The sequence below is a fragment of the Diplotaxodon limnothrissa genome, linkage group LG15 (genome assembly GCF_057381915.1).
Source record: "Diplotaxodon limnothrissa isolate DT_005_m linkage group LG15, D_limnothrissa_male_GT1.1, whole genome shotgun sequence".
Lineage (NCBI taxonomy): Eukaryota > Metazoa > Chordata > Actinopteri > Cichliformes > Cichlidae > Diplotaxodon > Diplotaxodon limnothrissa.
Window position 1 is genome coordinate 35,654,790 of NC_140610.1, and position 26,204 is coordinate 35,680,993.

Consider the following 26,204-nt stretch of genomic DNA (forward strand, 5'->3'; position numbering starts at 1 on the left):
CAACTCAATTTTGGCCCTGGATCCAACCAAATAAATAAAAGAAAATATTAAGCTCAATGAAAAACTGTTCAAATCTGAGTTTCCTGGATGACAGTTGTCTTACAGTGCAGATTTCTAGTCTTTTCCATTATCACATATTTTCCATCCATCTTCTTCTGACTATCTGGATCCGGGGTCACAGGGCAGCACTTTTAGCAGATATGCCCAAAAGTCCCTCTCCTCTCTCCAGACACCTCTTCAAGCTCGACCCTGAGGCATTTCCAAGCCAAATATTTTGCTGGCAAGAAAATAAATGTTCTTGAAATGTATTTTAGATCACATTTTAGCTGTATAGGAGCACACGTTTTAGGAAACGGGGTCTAATCTGAGCAGTAAACGGGTAAATATCGGCACTGTTGCATTACTGTGCACTGAGAACGATTACATTAAGTAGTTTAGACTGCAAATAAATAGAATGTAAAACCACAATAATGCAATAATGCAGTGAAATCGGATCCTCCTGCGGGTGCCAGCTTATCGTGGCGCATCAGTGAAATCACATTAAAGATAAAAGATGATGCTCTCGTGCTTTGCATTCATTTAAGGAGCATCTTAAAGCGCCATATAAGTCTCCCAGAGGTTGGAAGCTAACAGCTTGGACTCTGGTAGTGGGAAGAGGGTTCAGGTGTATCTGAAGCCTAGCTGGAGACCTGCACGTATAATTGAACACACGCAAACACACTGACAGAGTTAATGAGATTGAGCGCAGCATGACACCAACAGCATCCCAATAAAAGCCACCCAGGATCCCCTGCAACAGAATCAGCCTGCAGACTCGCTCTTCAGTGAGGAGGAACAGAATAGAGGAAGTCTCAGCAGTTGGAGCATTTAAATGACCTCCGTGTGCGTCATCATAAAAAATTACCATTACTTTTAAACAAACCGCCAGCGTGACAGCCAGACGGTTACATGTAATGCGATTATCTTCGTTGGCACAGCGGTCAAAAAAATAAGAGTTTTGATCAAAATAAGTTGGGATCTACGTTTCAAATTAAAGACTCCTTTCTCGCTCAGCAGCTACCGGGATGTAAACAAAGAAAACAGCAGACTGTCACGTGTGAACTAACGGTAGAATTGCTCCAAAAGCTTGTACAAGATGCCGTCCAACGGAATCAAAAACCCACGTCGTCAGAAACGAAACTACTTCGTCACAAAGTTCACATTCAGCTTTTCTTTTTTTCTTTTTTTAAATCAACACTTGAAGAGAAAAGATTTCAGACACAAAACCACAACTTACCCCATGCTCCGAGGATTTAGATGTTATTTTGGAGGTTAAATCCACTCCTAATTTCCCTCTCGCCAAAAAGATTTTTCCTTTCCTAAAACCCTGGACGTAAGTTACATTTCTGAAAAAAAAAAAAAAAAAAGACAAATCACTTCCGACTCCAGATTCCTCCAGTTTCCCCTCCAACAGTACTCCTCTCCGCTCAAGTCAGTTGCACTCCAGCCCGCCTGCCCTTCTTTGTCCGCGGGGTTTCCACAGCCAAGAACACCGCGAAACTGTCGTATCCGTGCGTAATTACGCACCGCGAACGTTTGGCTCTGCTTTGCGGCTCGGACAGACGGACGAATGTCGATGAAAAGTCGGGCAGCACAGTGCTCTTGGCTCAAACCTCCTCCAGGACTTGTGTGCTGCGCTCCCCTCCTACCACTGTGCCAGATCACACTGGGATTCCATTCAACTATTTCTGTGGGACCGCGGGGTCTCCACAGTGCCATCTAACGGGCTCCGTGGAAATGACTCCTCATTATTCCGACTGTTCATTTATATGCCAGAATAAGAACTATGTCAAAATGACATAGTTATAGCCTTAAATCCCCCGCCCCGATAGCTATTTACGACAAAAGCTTAAGCAAACAATCAGTCATGATGCGCACTGCTGCACTTGATGTGTTAATCTCATGTCAAACCAGATTATGGTGAGTATGGAGATGTTTATAAAGAGCTATATGGTAATCCCAATTATTTCAAATCAGTATAGAAATATACAAATATATGCCAGATTAGATTAGAGCTTTTTTGTTTTGTTTTTTAAACTCAGATGCAGGCATTAAGCCTCTGAAAACTGAGAGCAATTGCTGTAGTTTTTATAGCCATATTGGATCTCCTGAGACTAAGTCTATTCACGCCCTCCTTTGTTGTATTTTTCCATTTCATAATTTGCCAAATGCTTTCAGTGCATCGCCGATCTGGGATATAGACAGGTCGGTTAAGTGCTACACAGTCGGTTTCTTTTTGGAAAAGCAAAACTTGTTTGCACCATTTTGCTTTCTTGTTAAAGTTCTATATTTCCCCCTAAAAGTGCTGGAAATATTTCTGTGTGCTTAGAAAGAGTCTCCACTGATTTATCTGCATGAATATAGGCTGAACATGGGAGACTGGAGCCTCAAGTGTGGTGGAAGAGCAATGGGAGCGCTAATCATGTTGCTCAGTGGGCTGTTACAGCGATGCAGCTGACTGCGCCTCTGTGCTGCAGGGAGGCAGCAGGGAACATCGGATCCTCGCCTTTGCATTCAAGCAATTTTCCTTTTAATTTAGAGAGACACTTTTCACTCGGTCCAAGGCAGTTTGCAGCACAGCTGGACGGTCTGGACAGGATGGAGCTAAACCTTCAGGCCTTTGCCTTTAACACACAGGGCATTAATCACCTCTGGCAGCCCGGTGTACAGACACAGATGGGTTTTTCTTGGTGAAGCTTCTTCTGCCTCTCCAGTCAAGCAGTAACTGAATTAACTCACACTGTCCTTCGCAAGCCCACAGTGGCAGGTGAAGAAAATACTCGCATGATCATCTGCAAGACATTAACAAATAAATCTATGCAGAGAATCAAATCTTGGATTTTGAAAGGAGATTCTGGAGTTTTCCATGTGAGACTGCTGCAGTTCTGCGCAGCGCAGAAGCACAGAGAGCCAGGAAAAAGTCAAGGTTTAAGTTCAAGGTTTATGCCCAAGCAGATCAGGATACGTGGCTGACTGCAAAGCCTCTAAAACCCACACGGACCACCTTCTGATAATAAAAAAACATTTTCTGACTGATGTGAAATTTAACAAGTTCTGACCAGAGAAAGTGTATTTTTATGATGCCTGTGAAAGATTCCCTTCATCTTGCTGGCCATTAATCACACGTGACAATACACCACGAAGCGATCAGTCTGACACAATCTGCCACATAGAGAAAATAACAGGTTTTTATCGATCTGAAACTTTGTCTCACTTCATCATTGTGACGTGAATGGCGAGAACTTTACGACAGGTGATCTCTCAGAACCCTGAAGGCTTGTGTTTCACAATAAAAACCAAATCTTAGAAATCCAGGTAAATATATATATTACTGTAAAGATTGGGGATTTACAGATAGGCACATTTTATTCAATATTTCCTTTAAATGTGCGCTGCAAAGACAAAGTAGAGACAGCCCAGCTCTACAATGAAAATGCTGAGGCTCTGGCAGGTTCAGAGGTCAATACAAATCTGTAGTGCTGGACACAAAGAACTCGAAACCTGGCAAAGCGTCAAGCTCCACTACGTGTGCATATTTCTTTGTGAATATGCAACGTTTAATTAAACTGAGTCTTACAAAGGGGGCCCAAGGTCTCATATATAGTTTCATTACATTACATCATTATTTAGGCACATAAGAACGCTCTGCATGTTCCTGCTTTAATTTTAATGCGTTAAAAACGCTGAATGATGCGCATGTCACAGAGAAACAGCTCATATATGAAGGGTCAGCTTTAGCATCGTTCCAGAATAGATGAGATTGGATTTCTGTGGGGACAGAAATAAATTAACCGATCTATCAACTTTTTTTTTTTTTTTGCTCCACTCTCTGCTTTCAGTGTCGTTCGCTACACCGACCAGGAGATGGCAGCAACGCGCACTTTCCTCCAGTGAAGAAGACGCATTCTTGTTACGTAATCAGAAAGCGCCCGCGGACCTGATACACGAGGATGTGTTAGTGTTTACTGAAATAAGAGTATTTTAGCGATTCTTTTATCAAAACGCGTCCACAGCTGATCTCACCGAGCTTCAGAGGACGAGGTAAATCAGAAATGGGCGACTTTTCCTCCCTCGGTCTGTCAGACTGGCTGGTTAAACAGTGTAAACAGCTGGGAATCAACAAACCCACTCCAGTCCAGGAAAACTGCATGCCAGCTATCCTCCAAGGTAAGACGGGGCGGGGATACTGTCACATATATGCTTGTAATACCTGCCGGAGGATCTCTGAGTAACTGTTAAGCTGGTGTTGAGGATGTCTGGAAGACTTTCTCTGTTATTTACACAGCGGAGGTGGACTTCCTCGGCAGCTCTACATTTGCTCCATCATTGTTGAGGTGTTTCTTTCCACAGGTCGGGATTGTATGGGCTGTGCCAAGACCGGCAGTGGGAAAACAGCAGCGTTCGTGTTGCCAGTGCTGCAGAAACTCTCAGAGGACCCGTACGGCATCTTCTGCCTGGTGCTCACTCCTACCAGGTCAGTGCAGGGGACAGATGTGAGCATCCAGAGTCTCAGTAATGCCTCATCAGACAAGCTGTAATAATGTTTTTTACCAAGGATATTTCCTCCATGTTTGTATTTTATTTTAGTTCGTTTTCAAGTTCACAAAGTCATTTTAATTAGTTTACATTTTTCCAAAAGTCTAGCTAAATTTAGGTAACTAACTTCTTTCATATCTAGTTTTATTATACATTATAATAACCTCGATGTACATTCAAGATTCATGGTGATAATTGAGAATCACTGGGTTGGTGCATAAATACTATTTTGTGCTGTGTTATCTTCATTTTCACAGATTTAACTAAAGAAATGGGAAAAAATGTGTTTTTAATTACAGGCAGCTGGTAACAAAGTGCTTAAAGATTCGGTTTAAAATTGCTTCGTTGATCAGCCTGTTGTGTGTAGTGTTGGGCTCGTAGTTTTAAAAAAGCAGTACACGTTGCTCTTTGCTTCTCTTAAAAGTAATGCAGTACTTTGCTTAGTTGCACGTCAGAGAAAGTAATTTGGTAAACTGCTTTTTTTCTCACAGGCAAGTTACTCTGTAGTAATTATAACTGCAATATGATTACTGAATTTATTAGAGTTACTAAGTTACTGAAAAATCTAATGTTATTACATTAACACGTTACTTTGGAGCGTGTTATTCTAATACTGGTTCATCCTTTGAGCTAAGTGTCTCCTTTATCCTTGAATGAGTCATAGGTCAGTGTTGGCTTAACAAACCAAAAACATTCATCTGAAAATGATCAGTTACAAGGACTAGAGTGAAAATGAGTGAAAAGCAGGCCAATGAGTAACTCTGAAAGACCTTCAGAAAGCCCAAAGAACTATTGTTTAAGACCACTTAAAAAAAAAAAAGAAATACGAGAAAGTCTGATCCTTGGAAACAAAATATAAAGAAATGAGGGGTCGTTCAAGATTTTTACACACATTTTTACAGGGAGCTGGCCTATCAGATTGCAGAGCAGTTCCGAGTCCTGGGGAAACCTTTGGGTCTGAAAGAATGCATCATCGTCGGTGGAATGGGTAACTACTTTCTTATTTCTGGGTTGAGGTTTTTGTTTTTTTGTTTTTTGCAACAACAAAAAAAAGAAAAGAATAAACATCAGAGATTCTTTCTCCCTGAAATCTCTCATCAGTATTTTTGAAGCAAATAATTGAGCAGCTGACCTTTAATCAGAGTGTAAAAATGTGCCAGATTTACCTGTTTCTGTTGTGCTTTGAGTGAATTTATTCCACCTGTGCAGAATTCACAGTTCACCGTTAAAGGTGGGAGTCCTGCTCAAAATGTGATGATGCTCAGCTGCAGGAACCAAACAGTGTTGCCATTTTCCATGAACTTGGTTTGCTTTTGTCTGATACTCGTGCTCTGTGCTGACTCTGCTGTGTTGTGGGCAGACATGGTGACCCAGGCCCTGGAGCTGTCCAACCAACCACATGTAGTCGTAGCAACGCCAGGCCGACTAGCCGATCACATCCGCAGCTCCAACACCTTCAGCATGAAGAGGATCCAGTTCTTGGTGAGTTCACCGAAACTCCAGATCCAATGATAAGATTATTGTTATTACATAAACTTCTGTTTATATGAAGTACTTATGTCACGTACAAGTTGTAATCTTTCACCAGTGTGCACACTGTTTAGTATTTTTCCACCTTGTGGAGCCACAGTTAGATGTTCAGTAACTGTGATGTAATTGGATATAATATCTCCTGGTTTTAGTGACTGTTTGTGTGTCTCCTTTTTGTCTGTGGCAGATTTTGGATGAAGCAGACCGGCTGCTGGAGCAGGGCTGTACCGACTTCACCAAAGACCTGGAGGTGATCCTGGAGATCCTGCCGGCCAAGCGTCAGACGATGCTGTTCAGCGCCACATTGACCGACACCCTGCAGGAGCTGAAGAGCATCGCCATGAACGAACCGTTCTTCTGGGAGAGCAAATCGGAGTGAGTGACCTGCATCTGTCTCGCGATTTGCAGGTTATTCATGGTCCAGTGAGAAATCGAATAAAACTGTTAGCAGGGTTCAGATTGGGAAACGGCGTGTGCAGATTTTCACCGGATACGTTCACAGAAAACTAAAAGAAACGATGTAAAATGTGAAAGTGTGTACAGAATAAAACAGCAGCTCAGCAGCTGAGCTTTATGTTCTCTGTTCAGCTTTACATGTTTTCTCCTCCTGGTGAGGTTAAATCTGTTTTCTGATCTCGGTGGGCAGAAAAAGGTAATAGAATCTAACTGTGCATGAGCGCTGTGTCACAGAGGCTCCACAGTGTTCAGTTGTTTCATCACCTGATGTTTCTGAAGCCCCGTCACCTTCAGCGATGCTGTCTGTTATATTTTTGAAATATCAAATCTAATCAGTGGTCAGTGATTTATCTTTTGTTATTGATGTTGTCAGAACACGAACGGTAGAGGAGCTGGACCAGAGATACATCCTCACTCCAGAGAAGGTGAAGGACGCCTACCTGGTTCATCTGATCCAGACATTCACCGATGAGCATGATGATTGGTCCATCATCATTTTTACCAACACGTGCAAGTAAGAAGCCACGAGGGGTTCAGCATCCTGTGTGCACATTTACAGATTAAAGCAAGGCGGTGCTGTTTTATGAAGCACAGTCTGGACTGTGATCATTAATTTTCCACATGTTATAACATATATTTGATTTAGAAGAGGAAAAAAACGATCATATGAATGATGTAAAACTTCTGCGTGCAGGTCTTTGAGTGTTTTCGCCTTTTTGTAGCTGTGGTTATGCTCACGTCGCACTGAATACATTTTCTTGACCAATTCAGGAGCTGTCAGATCCTCACCATGATGCTGCGGGAGTTTAACTTTCCAACCATCTCTCTGCACTCCATGATGAAACAGGTGAGGCTTGTGTGAACAGCAGCAAGGGCACAAACTGACATCAGCAGGGGGCCTGCTGAGACATTTTAAGGGCAGCTTCTTTGCAATGACAGCTGAGTGAGGTGCAGTCAATTAACTTTGCACCTACAAAGCATTTGACTTTGCTTTCTGTGTTGGAGATTTCACAATTCCTCAGAGGTCCTCTACAAATATCTGGGAATTATATTTGTGTCATTAAAGGGACAAAGAGTCTGTTGAAAAGCTTTTTATAGCAGATAAATGAACCCGCAGAATAACAGACTGTGCTTTTTGTTCTTCAGAAACAACGATTTGCAAACCTCGCCAAGTTCAAAGCCAGCGTCTACAAAATCCTGATAGCGACTGATGTAGCTGCCAGGTGAGAATGCACGCAGAGCATTGGAAAGAAATGAAAAGGCCACATTTTTATGACTCTAATCAACAAATCTGACACAAACATTATGTAGTGTGAGCCTGTTTAAGGCTTCTGTCACTCCTCAATGGAGACACCACAAAGCATTTCAATGCAGAAACATGCGTTTTCCTGTTACTTCCCACCCACAGGGGTTTGGATATCCCAACTGTCCAGGTCGTCATTAATCACAACACCCCCGGCCTTCCCAAGATCTACATCCACAGAGTCGGGCGAACAGCCAGAGCAGGTTTTGTTTCTGGTTCTTTTTTTCTTCTGAAATCGTCTTCCTCGCGACATAAACACCACTCATACACTGTGATGTTTTCCTCCTGCAGGGAGGAACGGAGTGTCCATCACGCTGGTCACGCAGTACGACATCCACCTGATTCACTCCATCGAAGAACAGATTCGTAAGTCGCATCTAGGGCTCAGTTTAAAGACCTGTGAATAAAGCTGGTAGGAAAGCTGCACCTCAGGATAGATTGTAGTCCATCGGTAACATTAATAAGTAAAACATGTAAAACTTTTGACTTTTAGAGATTGTATTTTATCTTAAACTTGGATGTTTGCACAATTTCTGATTGCAAAAGAGATTAGATAATGATTTTTGCTTTTTGAGATCTACAGCTCATCACCATCTTGTAAATATCACAAAGTGTGTGTGTGTGTGTGTGTGTGTGTGTGTGTGTTTAAACACTGGCCTCTCGTCTTCTTACAGAAACCAAGCTGAAGGAATATCCTGTGGAGGAGAAGGAAGTCCTGAAGATCCTCACCCAGGTCAACGTGACCCGGCGGGAGTGTGAGATAGTACGGATGTTTTATCACTTATGCTCACCTCTTGCTTTTCACTGTGCTGAATCCAGTTAAAGTGGAACATCGCTGTTGTTTCACACGATGACTGACAGTCTGAAAATTGTCCCGTTAGTCAGGGATGCCTGTTTTGAACCTGCCTCACCAGTTAAGTGTTTTCACTGTAAACTCCATGTTGCAGAAACTCGAGTCAACAGACTTTGATGAGAAAAAAGAGATCAACAAGAGGAAACAGCTGATCCTGGAGGGGAAGGTGAGTGCAGCCTCTTAGTGAACTATTTAAACATTATTCTGTTTTTGATTAGAAGCATCATTATTATATTTTTAAGTCGAGTTGAACGTCTGAACAACAGTGAGGCGTTATTTTCCAGATCTCGGGGTGACTACTACTTAGGCAGAAGTGACAAAATAATTTTAATAGTTTGATATAAATATAAATAGTAAAACTAGACTAGAGTCTATGAAAGGTCTGTAAAAAAATAAACAGCTTCTTATAAACTCTGAAATTTTTATGAGTCATGCTTGATGCCTTTTACTTCACATTTAAGGTTGATTGAAGATCATAAACATTCAGAACAGCAGCGTTACACATCAACTCGCCAAAACTATGAATACGAGACAAATTAAATGTTATCCAGTATTTGACCGTCTCCTGATGACATCACCTACTCCTGAAGGGTGAACGGCAAAGCAAGATTAATGACTCGGTGAGCTCTTTTTACCGGGCTAAATCGCCATGGTAACTTATGCTGAATACATCACCTGTGCACGATGTTTTAGCCAAGTTTTAGTTTAAAATGAGCTGGATCTTTTTTTTAATTATTATTTTTCATTTATTTACAGGATACTGTGTGATATAGATTATGAAGGAATAATATATGCAACTAAAATTAGAGCTAGCTATAAAGTTCCACCAGTGCAAACTGTGTGTAAGTCTTTTATAGTGCTGTAATTGCAGCTGCTGGAGCAAAATTGACGATGGCATTTGTCACAGCACACAATATTTTGCTGCGAGGCTGTCGGAAAGTAACCTGTGACTAAATACATCCAGTTTAAAGTTTCGGAGCTCTGATGTTCACCTGACATAAAGAAGTGAAGCGCAGGATTCAAGTAAATTAAATCAAGTTGAAATGTTTTTATTTGACGAGTCTGCCTTGCAGCAGTGTTGCATTTAACTGTTACATTTTTTTTTGTTCTTTCATCACCGTTGTGATGACAACGTAATGTAACAGTAATGAGAGCCCACACAGAGCATGAAGCAGAGAACATTTAATAACCACTCTGTCATCTCTGATTGGGGTTCTGTATCTTGTCAAGCCAGCGACTACAACACAGCTGTGGTCGCTGAGGGTCAAAGGTTACGCTGCTCACACTCACAGGCAGTAGCTTTTTGTGGCCATGTCTACTTTTAGTATGGATTCTCTACAAGAGAAAATCCATCATAAGTGTCCAGCGCCCTTCTGCAGCGGAGAACTGATGGAATAACCAGTACGTGTTATTACGACCATGTGCATAACTAGCCTGTGTGAAACAAGCCTTTAGTAGCAGTGTGATGTTTTGGCTGCACAGGTGTAATGAATATGGACACACATGATAGCAGCAGGCACCTCTCTATTCACCGTGTTTTAAATAGAGTGCCTAAAATACCTGGTACCTGCCCTACGGTGAGTTTGGCATTCTGGTATTCAAGAAGTCATTTCCTGCCATTTCAGGATCCAGAGCTGGAGGCCAAAAGGAAAGCTGAGCTGGAGAAGATCAGGAGCCAGAAGAAGAAGTTCAAACAGAAAATCCAGGAGAGCATTCAGAAACAGAAACAGCTAAAAAAGAAACTGATGAAGAGAAGACAGACGAAAAAGAAAGAGGCGGCGCAGGCAACTGCATGAAAACCGCCTCATGTATATACTGCACACTGTATAATAACCTGTAATATTTGTACCTGCAAATAAAATTCAAGCCACAGAAACAACTGAAGTTGACAGCGTTTATTGATTCAGTTTAACAAGAGAATCAGCATCTTGTGATGAAACGTCACTGCAAATAAGACTGTTTCAAATATGTATTTACATCACATTGAGACTTTATTTCATGAATTAAATCTCGGCCTAATGACGTGGTGAATGAACGCTCTGTGTGGAACAGAATCACATCTTCAATGATTGCTGCACATGTTGGAATTGACTGGAGCTCAGAAGATGGGAGGAAAAAAATATTACGGCAACATTTTTTTAAAGCTCTAACACATTAGGATTCACCGGAACAAGTTGATATGCTAAAATGTCAACTATTTCTAACTCAAACATAACAATGTAAAGCGCAACATGATTGTCACGTGTGTGCAGAAATAAGAAGCAGGTGAGAAACAACGGTGCAGTACATTCTTGCTGTGTTCAGAAAGTGTCATTCCTGGAAGAAGTTACAAAACTACAATCCTTCGGACAGTTTGAAGAGAAGATACAAAAAAAAAAAAAAGAAGAAAGGAAACGGCGTCCCGCTCATTCCTGTACTCAGCAAGTTGCTACGAAAAAAATAGATATATCCCATATTTCAGTAAAACTACACAACGAAACGATGCACACGGCAGCAAAATGTCTGACGAAAGCAAAGTGGATCAACTCAGGAGGAACTGCTCAGCACAAATCAAACAGCCACAGAAGGGGAAAATAAAATCTAACAACCTCCATTTTTACCTCACAGAGAAGGAAGGTGGCTTTTGTATCCCCTGCCCCTCAATCAGCCCAGCTGCTAGACTCACTCGCATTTTATTCAAACAATAAAAATATATAAATAAAACAAGTCCTTTTCTGTGGGTTTCTTAAGCCCTCTGGTGTCAGAAAGGTTGTTGGAAATGCTGGTCGTTTGACTGGAACTACATTCATGCTTGTGCTGCGGCTGTTTATCTGAGGGTGAGCGGTTATAGGCACTGATTCTGGTCTCATTCGCTGTTTATTTCATCTCTCTGCCACCGCCCGATCAGTACTGGGTGGCATTTTCTGCTGTGAGTGACTGGGGGTTAATAACAGAACAATTTGAATCCACAGGAACCAAAAGTCTTTCGGGTCAAGTTCATTTCTGAATTTCAAACACTTCTTTTCAACCTGATTAGCTTTCGTTGTATTTGGGTGGTCAACGTGACCTTTAATATGGCTTCATTAAGGTGGAAAACACAGTGGCATCTGGTATGAAAAAGTCCACTCTTTCCCCTAAAACTTTGACTTTAACATGTTTCCTTCTCTGCCTCAGCCACCTTCCTTTTCTTCTACTTTCTTGCGGTTGATTGATCGCCACGACTGCCTGTTAGCCTCATCTAAATGTCCCCGTTTAGTTTCTCTTACCTTAAGCAGGGATTCACGTGATGAGTGTGGACAGTCCACAATCCCCTGAGGAAATCACTCAGAGCAAAAGCATTCAAGCATTTGCCAATGTAAGCGTACACAGGGTGTTTTAAAAAGACAGCGGGACGTCAAAGACGCCGTCGTCTGAAAGATTAAAATAAGAGGGGAAAAAAAAAAAAAAAAGCCTTTGCTGAAACATCAAATGACGCCGAGCTGAATATTCAATGCTGGTCACGTTTGATAGTTTCAATGACTTTTTTGCAATTTTGTGCTCTGTGGTAAGAAAGGTAAACTGTCCCATGATGATCGCGACATCGTCGGGATTCGCGTCTCATGTCTTGAAAACGAAGGAGAAAAAAAAAAGTCTGAAATCCCCATGCCCCTCCACCACTGACGGGTGGTCGAAACCACCCCACTGCAGACCTTGTGAACGAGCCAGTGGTTCTCAAGGCAAATGAAAGGCCTTTCAATATCAGACTCAGACACAGAAACAGAGTTTGTCGTTCCCCTCTGAGAGGGTCCGTCGACTGCCGCTTTCTTTAGAGGCTGCTGAGGTTTGGAGGGTCCAGTAGAAGACAGTAGGTAGCACGCTTCTCCCATGTCAAACCTAATTTTAAAAACAGTCCAGGGCACTGCACAGGTTGATAGTCAACCAGCTTTTAAGCATGGGGAAGCAGAACGGCAACCAGGTCGTGAAACCAGGTTTCTTCAAATTCTGCTGAAAATCTACGATCTTCACCTGAAGACGAGCGTATAAACTTTTCTCAGACGCTGTGGATGGGAAGGTGTTGGGAAGATTATTTTATTTGGAGCTCAACCTCATTTGGATTCCCATGAGAGACCGTTTGGACCTCTCGTGTTTCCCTCAGCAGCCCGACCACAAGCCGCCATCTTTTCGACCTCCCTCCTTCACGGGCATTGGTTCCTGCCTCTCACTTGTTCACTCGGCCTCTTATGCCATCTCCCTGCCTGTCTGTTCGTGCTCTCTTCTTCTACCCTCTTTGTTTCTCTCGCTGGTCATTGGTTTGGTTTCGCTATCCCGTCGCTTTCACTTGGTGGTGCTTCGGTTGTAGCAGAGGAAAACAGGTATCCATTTTATGTTTTTATTATTTCCCAGATTAAAAAGCTGATGAACTAAGCTCAGCTCAAGCCTAGCTCCCTTCTTTGGGTAACCTGCAAGACAACACGGATGAGAAAAGTTGAGCTGGTTAGAGCTTTTGCATAACATGTTTTATATGCCTGATGTGATTTTAGCTCATCCACAAGTCAATTATTATATAACATTTCCAGTGGATGATTCCTGAGGTTTCAGGCACTTTCACAAAGTTTTATGTGAAACTGGACTTAAAATATATTGTAAGTTAGCCAAGATCAGTGAGACACCTGAAGCTTGTGGCAATCAGTCATGAGATCAGCTTTCCTCTGAATACTTTGACACTACACTGCAGCTAAAGACATAGTTCATGTACTTACACTTCAGTACTGCGACAGTCCAGTCACGCCGCCATGCTGGTACGCACGTTCACCCTGGTAGGTCGAGTCCTGGGACAAAGCCACGTCGATTTGGGACTTGAACTCGTCACCCAGGTAGCTGTCCTGGAGGACATAACGGTACACAAATCAGTTGTTTTTCCATCCAAGATTGTTCAAGTTTGTCCACCGACGCCTTCAGAGTTTAACCGATAAGTGTTGAGAGTCATCCAGACGTTTTCAAGGGACACTCAGACGTACCTGCCCCTGAGCAAGCAGTTTTATCTCCCCTGAAAACAGCCCTGAATGAACTGCTGCAGAACTTTTGCAAAGTGAGAACACACAATGGCGAATCAAAAAGCGCCTGGTAGTTCCTGAGGTGGAAAACACTGCAAAGTGTTTAGACAGGAAACTTTTTCTTTAACCTTTTCTAATTCAATCTTAGTAATGCTTTTATTTATTTATTTATTTATTTAAATTGAATGAATCTGGATTAGAATACAGTTTCTCTGGTCTAGATAGGAGACTGGTATTTATAATGATTTTAAAAGATATGTAGCAACTCATCATTCCAGGTTAATTTCAAAACAAAAATTTCTCAGAGGATTAATGCATGATCACAACCCAAGAGATTATTAATGAAACAGCAACACTGATGATATTTATGGCAGCAGTTAAACTTGGTTGTCATTAAATTAGCGTTACTCTCTGCTGCATCTCCTTTCTTTAAGCAACAGTGACGCGTTACCTGGGAGAGCTCCGGCTGGGAGAGGCCAGGCTGGCTCATCTGTGAGGGCTGGCTCATGGAGATGTAGCCTTGTGTCAGTGGCCCCTGGGAGAAGGATTGGGAGGCTCCATCCTGGCTGGCCTGACTGTTGGGTCCATTACCCTGACAGGCACCCTGGTGTGCTGAACCACGGACCCTCTGCCGCCCACCACGCCCAGGCTTACCTTTCATTGCTCCACGCCCTTTAAGGAGGGGGAGGAAGGAAAAAATAAATAAATAAAATCACAACCTGTCAAGTCATTATGCTGGGTAGGTATAAGGCATGAGAAGTGACAGTTATCAAATATCATTGAAGGACTTTGAATTATGCCCTCAGTGAGCAGCAATTTTTTGGAATCACTGAACATTAAAAAACAAACAAAAAAAACAACACATCCAGAATAATCCGTCTGCGTGCCGTTATTAAGGTAGTCTGAGGTGGGACTAGTCCGAGCAATGCTGGAGGAGGTCTATCAACTTTCCCTCTCCCCCTTTTTTTTTTCTCCTTCTTAGGTTTAGATTTGCAGTTTCAATGAAAAACAAACTTTCCTCACTTCTCCTTTTGCTGTTATCGTACCTGCAGCAGGGCCATTGGGCTGACCTAGATAGCTAGGTGGAGCCATTGGTGGCATCACCAAGTTGAAGGGTATAGGAATATTCATAGCAGCCATGGGACCTGGGCCTGCACCAATCATCCCAATCTGGTCATGTGTTTGGAAGTACATATTAGATGGACGTCCACCTGAAAGAGATCATCAGTATCGATAAGACATGACATGCATGATTTAAAAAAAAAAAAAAAAAAAAAGCTGACATATTACCATTGCTCCGGTCGTATGCAGAACCAGGGATGAGAGCCTCACGGGCATCGTACATTGCAGTGCTCATAAAACGTCCTCCCTGGAAAACACCGGTGATGTTTAGAACAGATTGGACTGATTTGCACTAACCAGCTTAAAAAACAACAACAACAACAACAAAACCACTGCTGCCTTCAGTTTACTTCCTGTGACAGCTGACTGGATGCATGCAGCCTTTACATTCATGGCACAAGTTTTGGGAGACCCCCTCGTGTCAAAGCAGGTGTGAATGTTGACACCTTTAATCAGACTCTCCTCAACTTGCTAAGCACAACACTCCTCATCAGAAGAGAAACAAGACACATTTAAAAACAAATAGACAGCAAAGACACAAAAACACCTTGTGACCAAAAGGTTGAGCCCCTTTTCCATTAGTACCTACTCTGATCGATTCGCCACCTGATACCAGGTACTAAAATGTGAGGATGTCAAACTGTGCATGCCACCGATTAGCAGGTCAATGGCGTCACTCAATGAGTCACGAGCATCTTGTTCACAAAAACACATCTTGTTGGATACTAATTTACGTCACAGGACGCTTGGCCGCGTTGCTGTGACGACGACCATGCACATTAGGTTGTAATGGAATGCCAGTCGAACAGAGTCAAGTCAATCCAAGCAGGTAGTAATGGAAAGGTATCACGATCCTAAACTACTTTTTAACTCAACTTCCACTGTTACTCAGGTGCCAATTCCCAGTATTAGTTTGGATTCATACATCATTTAAAAAATTTAAAAAAAAAAAAAAAAAAAAAAAAATGTATGACGCGTCCTACTCACAGGGTTGATGGTGTTGACCAGTTTGCGGGGCTTGCTGAACTGCATGAGGCTCTCCCTCAGGTTGTTTAGGGGCCCCTCCACGAGGACCTTTTGCTCCTTGTAGTTGTTCAGCAGGTTGTTCCACAGTGGCTGCTTGGAGAGCGCCTTGGGGTTGCCCACAATGATGACACCATACCTTCAGACATAAGACAACTGATGAGGGGTAGGTTGCAGCTTACACAAATCACACAGTGTGAAATGTTGTGTGCGCAGAACAGAGTCAATCTAGTGTGTGTTCATATAGCCTGATCGTTAAAATGAAGCTAAATTTGACACATGAGTCATTCAAATCAGAAACGCACGATCGATTGAGCCGTGCTTCATCTGTCCACTGTGATTATTTTAACAGTTCTTACTTGGCCCTGGTCAGCGCCACGTTGAGACGGCGAGGGTCGTTCAGGAAGCCAATTCCCTGGTGCTCGTTGGCTCGAACACAAGACAGGATGATGAAGTCCTTCTCTCTGCCCTGAAAGGCGTCCACGCTGGCAATTTCCACTTGCTATAATGAATCACGATAAAAGGTGAAATTGCATTGTAAAAACAGAGGACCAAATCTGAGTGGTCGTGTGCTAAACTTTAAACAATAACTTCATGTTGGTCTACTCTCAACTCTGGCTCTCCAGTTGTTCACTTTCTTTTTTGTCCATCTCCTCTGTGGAGGAGACGGGACGTCCTACTCCTAACTGCTCCATGTTGATGTTGTCCTGGTATATCTCCTAATGTGTGTAACTATAAAGTGTTTGCTGGAAAAGGGTATTTTTGCATTTGTGTTATAAGTGATACCTGATAGAGTTTGGTGTGCAGGGAGCCGCTGAACTGCATGTATTGGACCAGGTAGGAGCGCTGACCCTCGTACGGGGTGATGATGCCGATCTGATCGGGTTTGGCTCCCGCCTTCAGCAGCCTGGTGGTGATTTTCTCCACGTTGGCAGCTTCAGTCCTGAAAAAACAGTCAATCGTATCAATATTGGGACAATCATTTAAAGTTAACTATGGCAAACTGATGCAAAAAAAAAAAAAAAAGCAATCACGTCCACAGTTGCTTTAAACCAGGGGCCAAAACAAATTACGTCAGCAAATTTAAGTAGGATTGAAGTGAAATGCCACCAAGTAACAAACAAAATGTGAGAACTTACCTGTTAAGGTACGAGGTTCCAGAGCTGGCAATCTCCTCCTGACCTTGAGTAACGTAAAAGAACATGGGCTTGTCTGGTTGTGGCCACTGGAAATCAAAGCCCTTCTTGATGCGGTCAGCTGAGGAGAACAGGACGGTCTAATTATTGTTAAGTTATAAGTTGGTGGATCTTCTACTAATCAGTGTGGAAATCAATTTGCTCCTTCATCAAACCAGATAGTGAACTGCCGGATCGTAACAAACCTGCAGTGACGCCATTCTGCAGGGATCCCTCGTAGAAAATGTTAGAGGGGAAGGCACTGAGAGCCGGGTGCATACGGTACTGGACCTGCAGGCGGATCGGCCGGATCCCCAGGACCACTAGGCGCTCAAACAGGGACTGCGACAGACCTGCTTTAGCCGCCTTCTTACACATCACCACAGGACCCAACTGGCAGTGGTCACCCACCAGAATAAGCTGTGTGGAGGAAGAAGAGCCACATAAGTGTGACGCTTTGGTTAGTTTAACAACACAAGACAAGATATTAATGTTCAGACTGTTGAAAGTTTTAATACTTGACAGTAGCTGCTACTACAGTTTAAATGACAAAGCTTTACATTTTTAGTTGACATGTGCCAAAGTATTTCTTCATTTACTGTTAATGCAAAAAAACGACAGAAACCAAAGCAAACAGCAGCAGCTGGGAACTGATGCAGCTGTTTGGGTTTTGTACCTGCTTTGCTCCCAACACCACGGGCACCATACACTCGGGCTCAGTGGCTTGGGTGCTCTCATCGATCAGGATCGAACGGAACTGCATCTTGGCCAGACGAGGGTCTCCAGCTCCGACACAAGTGCAGCAGATTACGTCAGCATTCTGGACAACAAAGAGGAAATTATGATCATTATCTGCATCTCAGGTTGAAGAAGCTATTGAATCATCTTAATGGACTGGTACAGACAGCCAGTTGAAATGGGATATTTTCTTCTCCTGTACTGTCATGTGCTGACTGGCTGAGGCCAGTGGAGTTGCAGGATTTAGCTACACAGTAGTGTAGCAGCAACTGTCTATAATAGGGAGAGGCAACTAAGGATGTGGACAACTAATGTGGTGGATGTTTAAATGCTGCTGCCCTCAGTGATCAGCACCACAACTTGTAGTTAAAAATTAAATGTATAAATTAGGCCACTGCTTCTGCAGAATAATTCTCAGAGGCAAACAACATTTGACTGAAATCACTTGTTGCACCAAGAATGCCTGAAATCGCCGACTTCCAGCCGCATTTAAAGTGAAAACCAACACCTCCTCACCATGAGCAGCTCCCTCTCAGCAGTGCGCTTCAGAGCCCTGTAGCGTTTCTCATCAGCAGACGACAGCTCGCCAGTCTCATCTTTTAGCTGCTGTAGTTTCTGAAGCTCCGGCATACTGTGGAGACAAAGACACATCAGATTATTTACACCAGTACATTACAACACCAAATCTGTGATATAACATGGTCACACCTGGAAAATGAAGGACTATTTCCCCTCATGCTACTGACCTGTCCATGTTGCTGATCTGGTTGTGTAAAGCAAGGAAAGACACAGGGGACTCGATGGCCTCCCTGCTCTTGGCACACAGCCTGACAACCTTCAGTCCAGTCTTATCGATCTTCTCAGTCAGCTGGTCCACAGCAATGTTACTGGGAGCACACACCAAAACTGGTCTACAGGACACATGCACCACAGAGAGAAAGGGAACAAGAATTACACGACTGGAATAATAACACGCTTCAAGTATAAAAGGGTTAACTCAATTTTTGCCTCACCCGTTGCCCTGTCGGGACAAGTGGTACACAATCGTGGCAGAGGTGACGGTCTTCCCAGTGCCAGGAGGCCCCTGGATCAGACTAAGAGGTCTCTGAAGCACCGTCTTCACAGCATACACCTGAACATGCAAGAAACAAAATAAATCAACTGGATACTTAAAACAAACGCAGTTTGCCAAAAACACAAAACACTTTTTGCCGATCATAACAGAAATCTTTTCTTATTCTTTGAGTTTTCTAAATTAATTTACAAAGATGAATGTCTTTGTTGCACTAATGTACAGTAAATAAATCAACTAAAATTACACTATGTCCTACACTGAGATTATGGCCATCTAAAAGTTTTCTCGTATGAGTTACGATGTCCAAGTCTGACCTGTGAGTGATTGAGGTCAGGAAGGCCTGGGGCAGTGAAGCGCTTTGGCAGCTGGCACTTAATGGTGACATCCTCAACTTCATGCCCCAGGAGTTTGTGGTAAATGTAGCCAGACACTGAGGTCTCATCCACCGCAAACGTCTTCAGGGCGCTTTGCATCCTGCAGCAGGACATAAACAACTAAGTCAGCCGTTACTGCCAAAAATAGCTTACCAAATGCATTTAAATTAAGCTGAAATCTTTACAACTGGTAGTCAAATCAAAAAAAAGAAAAGACAAGACACAATGAATCTACTGAAAACATGAGGTGGAAATGAAAGGAAAGGAAGAAAAGACCTTTTGGTACGCCATGTCGCTAAATGCTCTGGCATAAAACAGCTTACCTATCAAAGGAAGTCGACTTCCACACAAAGTCCACCTGGAAGTTGTGGGGGATTTCCACAGGTGCTCCAACACTGCTCCGCAACTCAATGGCAATTTCATCTCCATAGTCTTTAAACACGGGCTATTAAGGAAATCCAGCATTATCTGTAACATACTTCTAGTGGGTGAGTGTGGGCTTTGCTGTCTGTACTTCTCGGTTAGGACAGTCACTGCTGCCGTAAAGGGCCACGCTGGAAGGCAACATTAAGAAACAGATCATATCAGCTGTGCAAAGGATACTGTCTGGGACCTTGATGACATGACCGATGCCCTTCCACAGCGGGGCCAGGTCTCCCTTGTACCGCAGACAAATCTCATCACCTTGCATCAGCCGCATATCTGGGGTCAAGTGAAAGGACACAAGTTAGAAACTTGCATACAGAAGTATTTAAGGACAGGGCTAAGTTTATGAAAACACATGATACAATACCGTGCCCTCATCTAACCCCACAACACAAAACAGAGGTAAGAGGAGAAAAAAACAAAACAAAAAAACAAAAACAAAACACGCACACATGCCACCAAAAGATGCAGGGATGGGGGAGGTTGCGTGCAAGGCCTGAGGGGGGGGGAGTAGGATGGGAGCTACATCTGTACCACAGAACCACTGGGAGGAAGGAAAGTTTAGAGAATTACCACCTGAATCCGTCTTAGGAAGAGTGAAATAGGCAATCCGCTTTTTGTTCAGCCCCAGATCCCACCTAACTGTTATATTATCTTGAGTCTGAAAAAGGAGGAAAAAATGATCAAAACATCAGGAATAATAATACAGATATCACAGCTATGACAATATTGCAGAAAATAAAGTAAAAACACCTGATCAGAAAAGTGCCTTATGCCACAAAAACACATTTCAGATCGCATCTGTAGTCAGGAAAATCTATCATCACATCCTGCTTCAGCATGAAAATAAAATAATCCTCACCATACCATTAAAATCATTAAATGATTAAAGGCTTTTTAAAGATTAAAAACTTTAGCCATGTACATTTCTGGAAGTAAAACACCAGTAACCACATTCCAGGCACCTCTGTGTGGAACCATGTTCAGGTACCTGTGACTCCTTAAGCTTCTTGTCGTAGTCAGCTTCCAATTTGACCAAAGGGCCAAATATATTTTGGTATTGATAAGCATCCTCGTAACGCAGCAGTACATGCTGGGGCTCCTCATCTACTCCAGGTTTCTCCAGGTCTTCCAAGGTGGCAGTGGGATTGTCCTGTAGGAAAACCACAAAAAACAATAAAAACAAAGTCAACACTCTTACAAGCCCTGAAAGAGCAAAAGGCATACAAGTGGATCGTACCTTCCAGAGTTCCTCCAACTTGTTGATTTGCTGGGCCGTGATCTGACGGGCTCTAAGCTGCTCCTGTTCTGATGGGATCTTCACCAGCCAGGACAGAAAGCATCGGTCCTGGATCAGCGGCTGCCACTGCGAGCTGTCCCAGTTGATGTCCTTCAGGCTGCTTTGGCTGGCACAGGGCTGCCTGAATGGAGGCACAAAGTTCAGGCCAAGTATTGGAGGTTTCAAACTAATCGAACTACTGTTAAATCACAGTACTTCTTACTGCAAGTCCATGAGGCCATACAGAGGGTTATGTTTACTGTCAGAGCCGCAAGCTCTATTTCAAGCTTAATGCACATTAGTAGGGCGGTCCAGAGACAACAGCTGCAGACTCTATAGCTGACTGCCTGTTCACTACTTTGATTGACAGTGCATATTATGTGCTATAGTCAGAACACTGGCTCTGTCTTCGCTGAACACATTGGTGTTTGTGTGACAGAAAAATCCATGCTGGGGACTTTATTTCCCACTTCCAGCACAAACAGAAAGTAACAGTCCAGAAGTGTTGTAGCTCTATTCATCTGCCATAGTACATAATGTATGTACACACACAGCTCTGTGTCTGTGCTGAACTCTGTTGATCAGAGGGCAAAAGCAGAGAGTTTCTCACACTTCCACCATGAAGAGAAAGTATCACGAGAGCAGCAAGTTCCATTAACCTCCTTCACAAACAGCAATGAACAATTAATCCTAATAATAATAATAATAATGGATTGGATTTATATAGCGCTTTTCAAGGCACCCAAAGCGCTTTACAGTACCACTATTCATTCACTCTCACATTCATACACTGGTGGAGGCAAGCTACGGTTGTAGCCACAGCTGCCCTGGGGCAGACTGACAGAAGCGAGGCTGCCATATCGCGCCATCGGCCCCTCTGGCCAACACCAGTAGGCAAGTAGGGTAAAGTGTCTTGCCCAGGGACACAACGACCAGGACAGAGAGCCCTGGGATCGAACCGGCAACCTTCCGGTTACAGATGCGATTCCCAACCCCCTGAGCCACGGTCGCTAAGTCAGTCTAAGCAGACCACTGAAGGTAAAAAATATAAAACCATAACATTTATGCAAAGCCTGCCCAGTTCTTTTTATTAACTTGAAAAAAAAAAAAAAACCATAAAAAACCTAGAACATCTTCTTGACTGTTCTGAGTCTCTTTTGAGCTGCTTTAATATGTCTGAAAACAAATATGAGCCTATGTGGGGGGGCTGCAATACACAGGTCAATTAAAAATTTCTAAATACGTGTTTCATATAAATTTCTGACAAGATTATTTACCCTAAATTATTCCATTTTGCAAAAGAAGAGCTCTCTTTAGCAAAAATACATTAAAATAAAAAGGTTCATCAATTTTGTTCATGAACCTTCATCTGTTGGCCATTTTTTCCTGTCTATCTCATTATTCAGGCATCTCAAGGCCTCTTTACCAGTGTCCTAAAGTCTAAAGTAAGGGGGAGAAACCTAAATAACTGAGAAGAAAAGAACTTTATCATAAACTTCCAGAGTCAAATGTAAATATTCAGATCAAGCTTCACAGAGGTAGAATATTGTCCTGCTTCAATCAGGACAGTCCCCAGCAACATACCTGCAGAGTAGCACCACCACAGAATCAGCCTTTGCTGGGATGAAGCCCAGGAGAAAGACGTTGCGACAGCCGCAGTTGTAACATTCCAGCACGGTTTCGCCCAGCGGCCCATCTTTATGCAGAGTCACTTCTTTGCATTTCGCTCTCACCAAATGGTTCACAATATGGCTGCGAGGCAGACAATGGAAGTCAAACCAAACAGAAAATTAAAAAACTGACACTGAGCCCGAGAGCAAAAGTGGGAAACGGCCCACTTCACAGTTATGAACAAAGGCTGTGAATAGGATACGATTCCTATTACACTGCTTGGTAGCATCTACAGTAAATAAACCTGAACACGCCCTCTGTTCAACCAATGCAAATACAAGAGTTGCCATCTACTTCTCACAGATCTCTCATTACACACATGCCACATGACCTGTCTGTCAAAATATGGCTGGTGTTGGCAGAAGTGTGTGAAAATTTCATTGTTATCGTTTCAGGTTATTAGTAGTTTCACTTTCCGATTCCTACATGCAATTAAATAAAGACAAGCTGACGACGCACCTGCCGGATGTATTGCCACGCCCATTACAGAACCACTTCTTGCTGGTATTGCAGTACACCACACACGCTGGATCGTGGATACCACAGTAGCTGTAAGGAACAACCACAGCAGTGTTCAGAGCAAACACAACAAGAGCAAAAGACCAACTGTACACACATGATATCGGATGTCAAAGGAGTCAGCATATTATACGGACCCTATCAAATGCTACATGCTCACATGCCTCAAACACAAATATGAAATGTCATGGGAATATGTTGCCGCCATACATGCAGGACTCTTGAAGCTAATTCATATTCAATAGGTGTCAAAAACATGTACAGTATTTCATAAGTTTCAACAAGAATGCACACAAACACTCCCAGAAAGCCAATTTAAGAGAGTTAAATACATTTAAATTGCATATTTAACTGCCAATTCTTATTAAAAGCTTTTACCTAAATTGCACTGTCAATTTAATGTTTAGTATTCTTACAGGATTATGAAAGTAAACAGGAATGAGATTCAAGCAGTAATGTGAAAAGTATTAAAGCTGGTTGACATTTCATCAGGGCCACGTGAATCGTATCGTAGCACTAAAATTATAAACCTCTGATAGTGCACTACAATTCAACCATTGTGAGTAGCTAAAAATTGTACAGCATACTAGTGATGTAGATGACGATCACTAACTAATGTACTGCAATCAGTTCATCGGTAACGCACAGTCTGCTGACATCCTGCCACGGTGCGATTTTTTCCAGCGTACCTGCACGCGTGCAAGGGCAGGTCTTTGGTGTAGTACGTGTCCTCTTCATCCTCCTCAAAGTTCAGCTCGGCCAACAGTTGGCTGGCTTTGGCCACGGAATCATCCACTCCACCGTTGTGAAGACCCTCATCGGGACCATTTACCTGCAGCACAACACCTGCTTTACTGAACAAACTCACCGCTAACGATTAGCAGCCAGGCACACAGCGCTGAGAGAGCCACTAAATTATAAGTTGACAGGTTGTCAGCGCTCATGAATTTTCTCTATGATTTTTACAGTTACGCTCACGAGTTTAGTTTACTTAACACAGTTCAAAATAAAGATAAAAATACAATTACTGTTACTTCAGAAGTTTAGTTAGGGGGCTTGCTAACGCTGCAACCCAGCTAACACTGAGCTAAGTAATGCTATCCAATTTAGCGGGCTAACAGGTAGCGCTGGGTCAGCTAGCTAACTACAGCTAGCGTCAGTAAAGCGCGCTTTCTCGTGCCTTCCTGTGAAATTGAAAACCTCAGACCTGGCTGTCCAGCTGGCTCTGTGTCTGCCCTTGAGTTTGCGTCTGACTGGGAAGGGTGAAGTCGGTGAAGTCATACTCCGAGCCCTGGGTGTCCGCTCCGAGCAACTCCGCTTCCTCGGTGTCCAGGAAGGTGAGGGTCTGGGAGCTCGGCCCGTACGCCTCCACGCTCATCTCGACTCTCTCAACTTTCGCTTTACTGACGGGTTTCCGGGATTAGTATAAAGACAGTTAAAATCCAAAGCGTTTTCGTTGATCGACAATTGGTTTAGAGCCCGACGTTAACAGTCTCAGTTTGAACCTAAATAAAAAAAAATGGAACCGATCGGAACCTCGAAAGCTGCAGCAGGTCCAACAGCCGCGGTGACGGACTTCCCCAACGTGTGACGTTCACCGGAGGCTGGAGCTCAGCTCACAGACAGGTCTCTACAGGGAAGAGCTCTCACTCTGATCCCATATCCGGGTCTCAAAGCAACGTCACGAAACGCTGTGAGGAAATCCATTAAAAATAGCAATACTAATACATATAATACTCCTAGCTCTTTTGACAGTTTTTTCAGTAGGTTTTGTTTTAATTTTTTTTTATACAAATTGCATGATTCCCAATTTGTGTCCAAATCTGGTTAAAATTTTTTTTTAATCTAATCGTGTTTTTAGTATGTTTTGTATGGATAGCAACGAGTAAAAACTCGGTCCCACGAGTTTATCATTGAGTTTTAGGTAATTACGTTAACAGCAAAATTGTTTAAAATAGTATCAACCAAGGCAGGGTCTGCTTAAGTAACTTAAATGTGAGCATTTAGATGGCTCCTATGCCAAAATGTATTTTAAAGAATTCAATCAAATGAGAGGTCTACGAGAGCACTAAGATATGAAGGTATGTACCAAAGAGGAATGAACGTTAATAGGAGTGAGCCATGCCTGTGAATGAGAGAGGCAGGTGGAAAGGTCAAGATGCAATGAGGAGGTGGGTGAGTTGAAATACTTGGGGTCAACCATGCAAAGCAATGGACAGAGAGGTGAGAAAGAGTTAACATAGGATAAAGATGAATGTCAGGTGATTTTTCCACAGGTAATAGGTCTTGAATAATCAGGTCCTAACTTGTCTTAAAGATCTCACAGTACCATACCGCATAAATAGAGAATTTGTGGTTCTACTAGAGTTTCTAAAAGTGGAATGGGAAGAAGAGCCTTCATCTTTCAGGCCCCTCCACTATAGAATCAACTCCCTGTTTGGATTCAGGAGACAGACACTCTCTCTACTTTGAATATTAAGCTTAAAACTGATTTTTTTAAAAGGGTTATAATTAGGGCTGTATCAGGCAACCCTGAAATTTCCCTTAGTTATGCCGCAAAAGGCCTAGACTGCAGGGAGCTTCCCATCATACATTGTTTCTTCTTCAATCACCTCATTTTCACTTTTTGTGTTTATGCACCACTTTGCATTCAATCATAAGTTATTATTAATCTCTGGCTCTCTTCCACATTAGGTTTTTTGTCCCTTCTTCCTCTTCTTACCCCCAACTGGTCACAGGAGATGGCCACCTCTCCCTGAGCGTTTCTACCTGTTAAAGGGAGTTTTTCCTTTCTACTGTTGCCAAGTGTTTGCCCAGAGGGCGTTGTATGATTGTTGGGGATTTATTCCAGGGTCTTTATCTTCCAATATAATATTCCAATGCTTTTTTGAATTGGTGCTATATAAATAAAACAAAATCAAATGGAATTGGTGACAGGAGGATAGCAGCAAGAATGAAACGGGAGGGGGAAAAAAGACAGGAGGCAGAAGTGGAGGTGACAAAGTTAAAGTTAGTGACCAAGAGAAGGAGGCACAGCTTAGGCTGAATAGTTTGGAGACAAAGTTAGAGAAAA

The 26,204-nt window shown here is 42.8% G+C and overlaps 3 protein-coding genes across 4 annotated transcripts in view; 1 reads left to right on the forward strand and 2 right to left on the reverse strand.

The window, feature by feature from the left end:
- Window positions 1-1,673, reverse strand: part of homer3b (homer scaffold protein 3b) — a 50,965-nt gene extending 49,292 nt beyond the window's left edge. Inside the window, exon 1 of the mRNA XM_085373327.1 lies at window positions 1,277-1,673. The gene's annotated coding sequence lies outside the window, so the exon portion shown is untranslated. The remainder of the gene's footprint in view (window positions 1-1,276) is intronic.
- A 2,302-nt stretch (window positions 1,674-3,975) lies between these two features.
- Window positions 3,976-10,582, forward strand: ddx49 (DEAD (Asp-Glu-Ala-Asp) box polypeptide 49). The gene is made up of 13 exons (XM_085371990.1): window positions 3,976-4,206; window positions 4,390-4,513; window positions 5,478-5,563; window positions 5,936-6,057; window positions 6,293-6,480; window positions 6,935-7,075; window positions 7,333-7,408; window positions 7,708-7,784; window positions 7,970-8,067; window positions 8,156-8,230; window positions 8,539-8,627; window positions 8,812-8,883; window positions 10,343-10,582. Exons 1-13 carry the CDS (start codon window positions 4,092-4,094, stop codon window positions 10,511-10,513), a joined length of 1,434 nt encoding a protein of 477 aa, XP_085228116.1. The 5' UTR covers window positions 3,976-4,091; the 3' UTR covers window positions 10,514-10,582.
- A 28-nt stretch (window positions 10,583-10,610) lies between these two features.
- LOC146617878 (regulator of nonsense transcripts 1) lies at window positions 10,611-24,701 on the reverse strand. 2 transcript variants are annotated; one of them, XM_085371992.1, is made up of 24 exons: window positions 24,339-24,701; window positions 23,821-23,963; window positions 23,072-23,161; window positions 22,526-22,693; window positions 20,903-21,083; window positions 20,654-20,815; window positions 20,239-20,323; window positions 19,840-19,938; window positions 19,560-19,668; window positions 19,177-19,336; window positions 18,801-18,919; window positions 18,534-18,698; window positions 18,304-18,418; window positions 17,726-17,869; window positions 17,256-17,469; window positions 17,014-17,131; window positions 16,661-16,817; window positions 16,234-16,376; window positions 15,839-16,013; window positions 15,020-15,098; window positions 14,776-14,940; window positions 14,181-14,401; window positions 13,436-13,558; window positions 10,611-13,135 (listed from the first exon to the last, which is right to left on the reverse strand). In XM_085371992.1, the coding sequence occupies exons 1-23, from the start codon at window positions 24,507-24,509 to the stop codon at window positions 13,439-13,441; spliced, it is 3,303 nt and encodes a 1,100-aa protein (XP_085228118.1). In that variant the 5' UTR covers window positions 24,510-24,701; the 3' UTR covers window positions 10,611-13,135; window positions 13,436-13,438. The 2 variants fall into 2 exon arrangements, with proteins under 2 accessions (XP_085228118.1, XP_085228117.1); XM_085371991.1 differs by having other exon boundaries at window positions 20,236-20,323.
- Window positions 24,702-26,204: the final 1,503 nt, after the last annotated feature.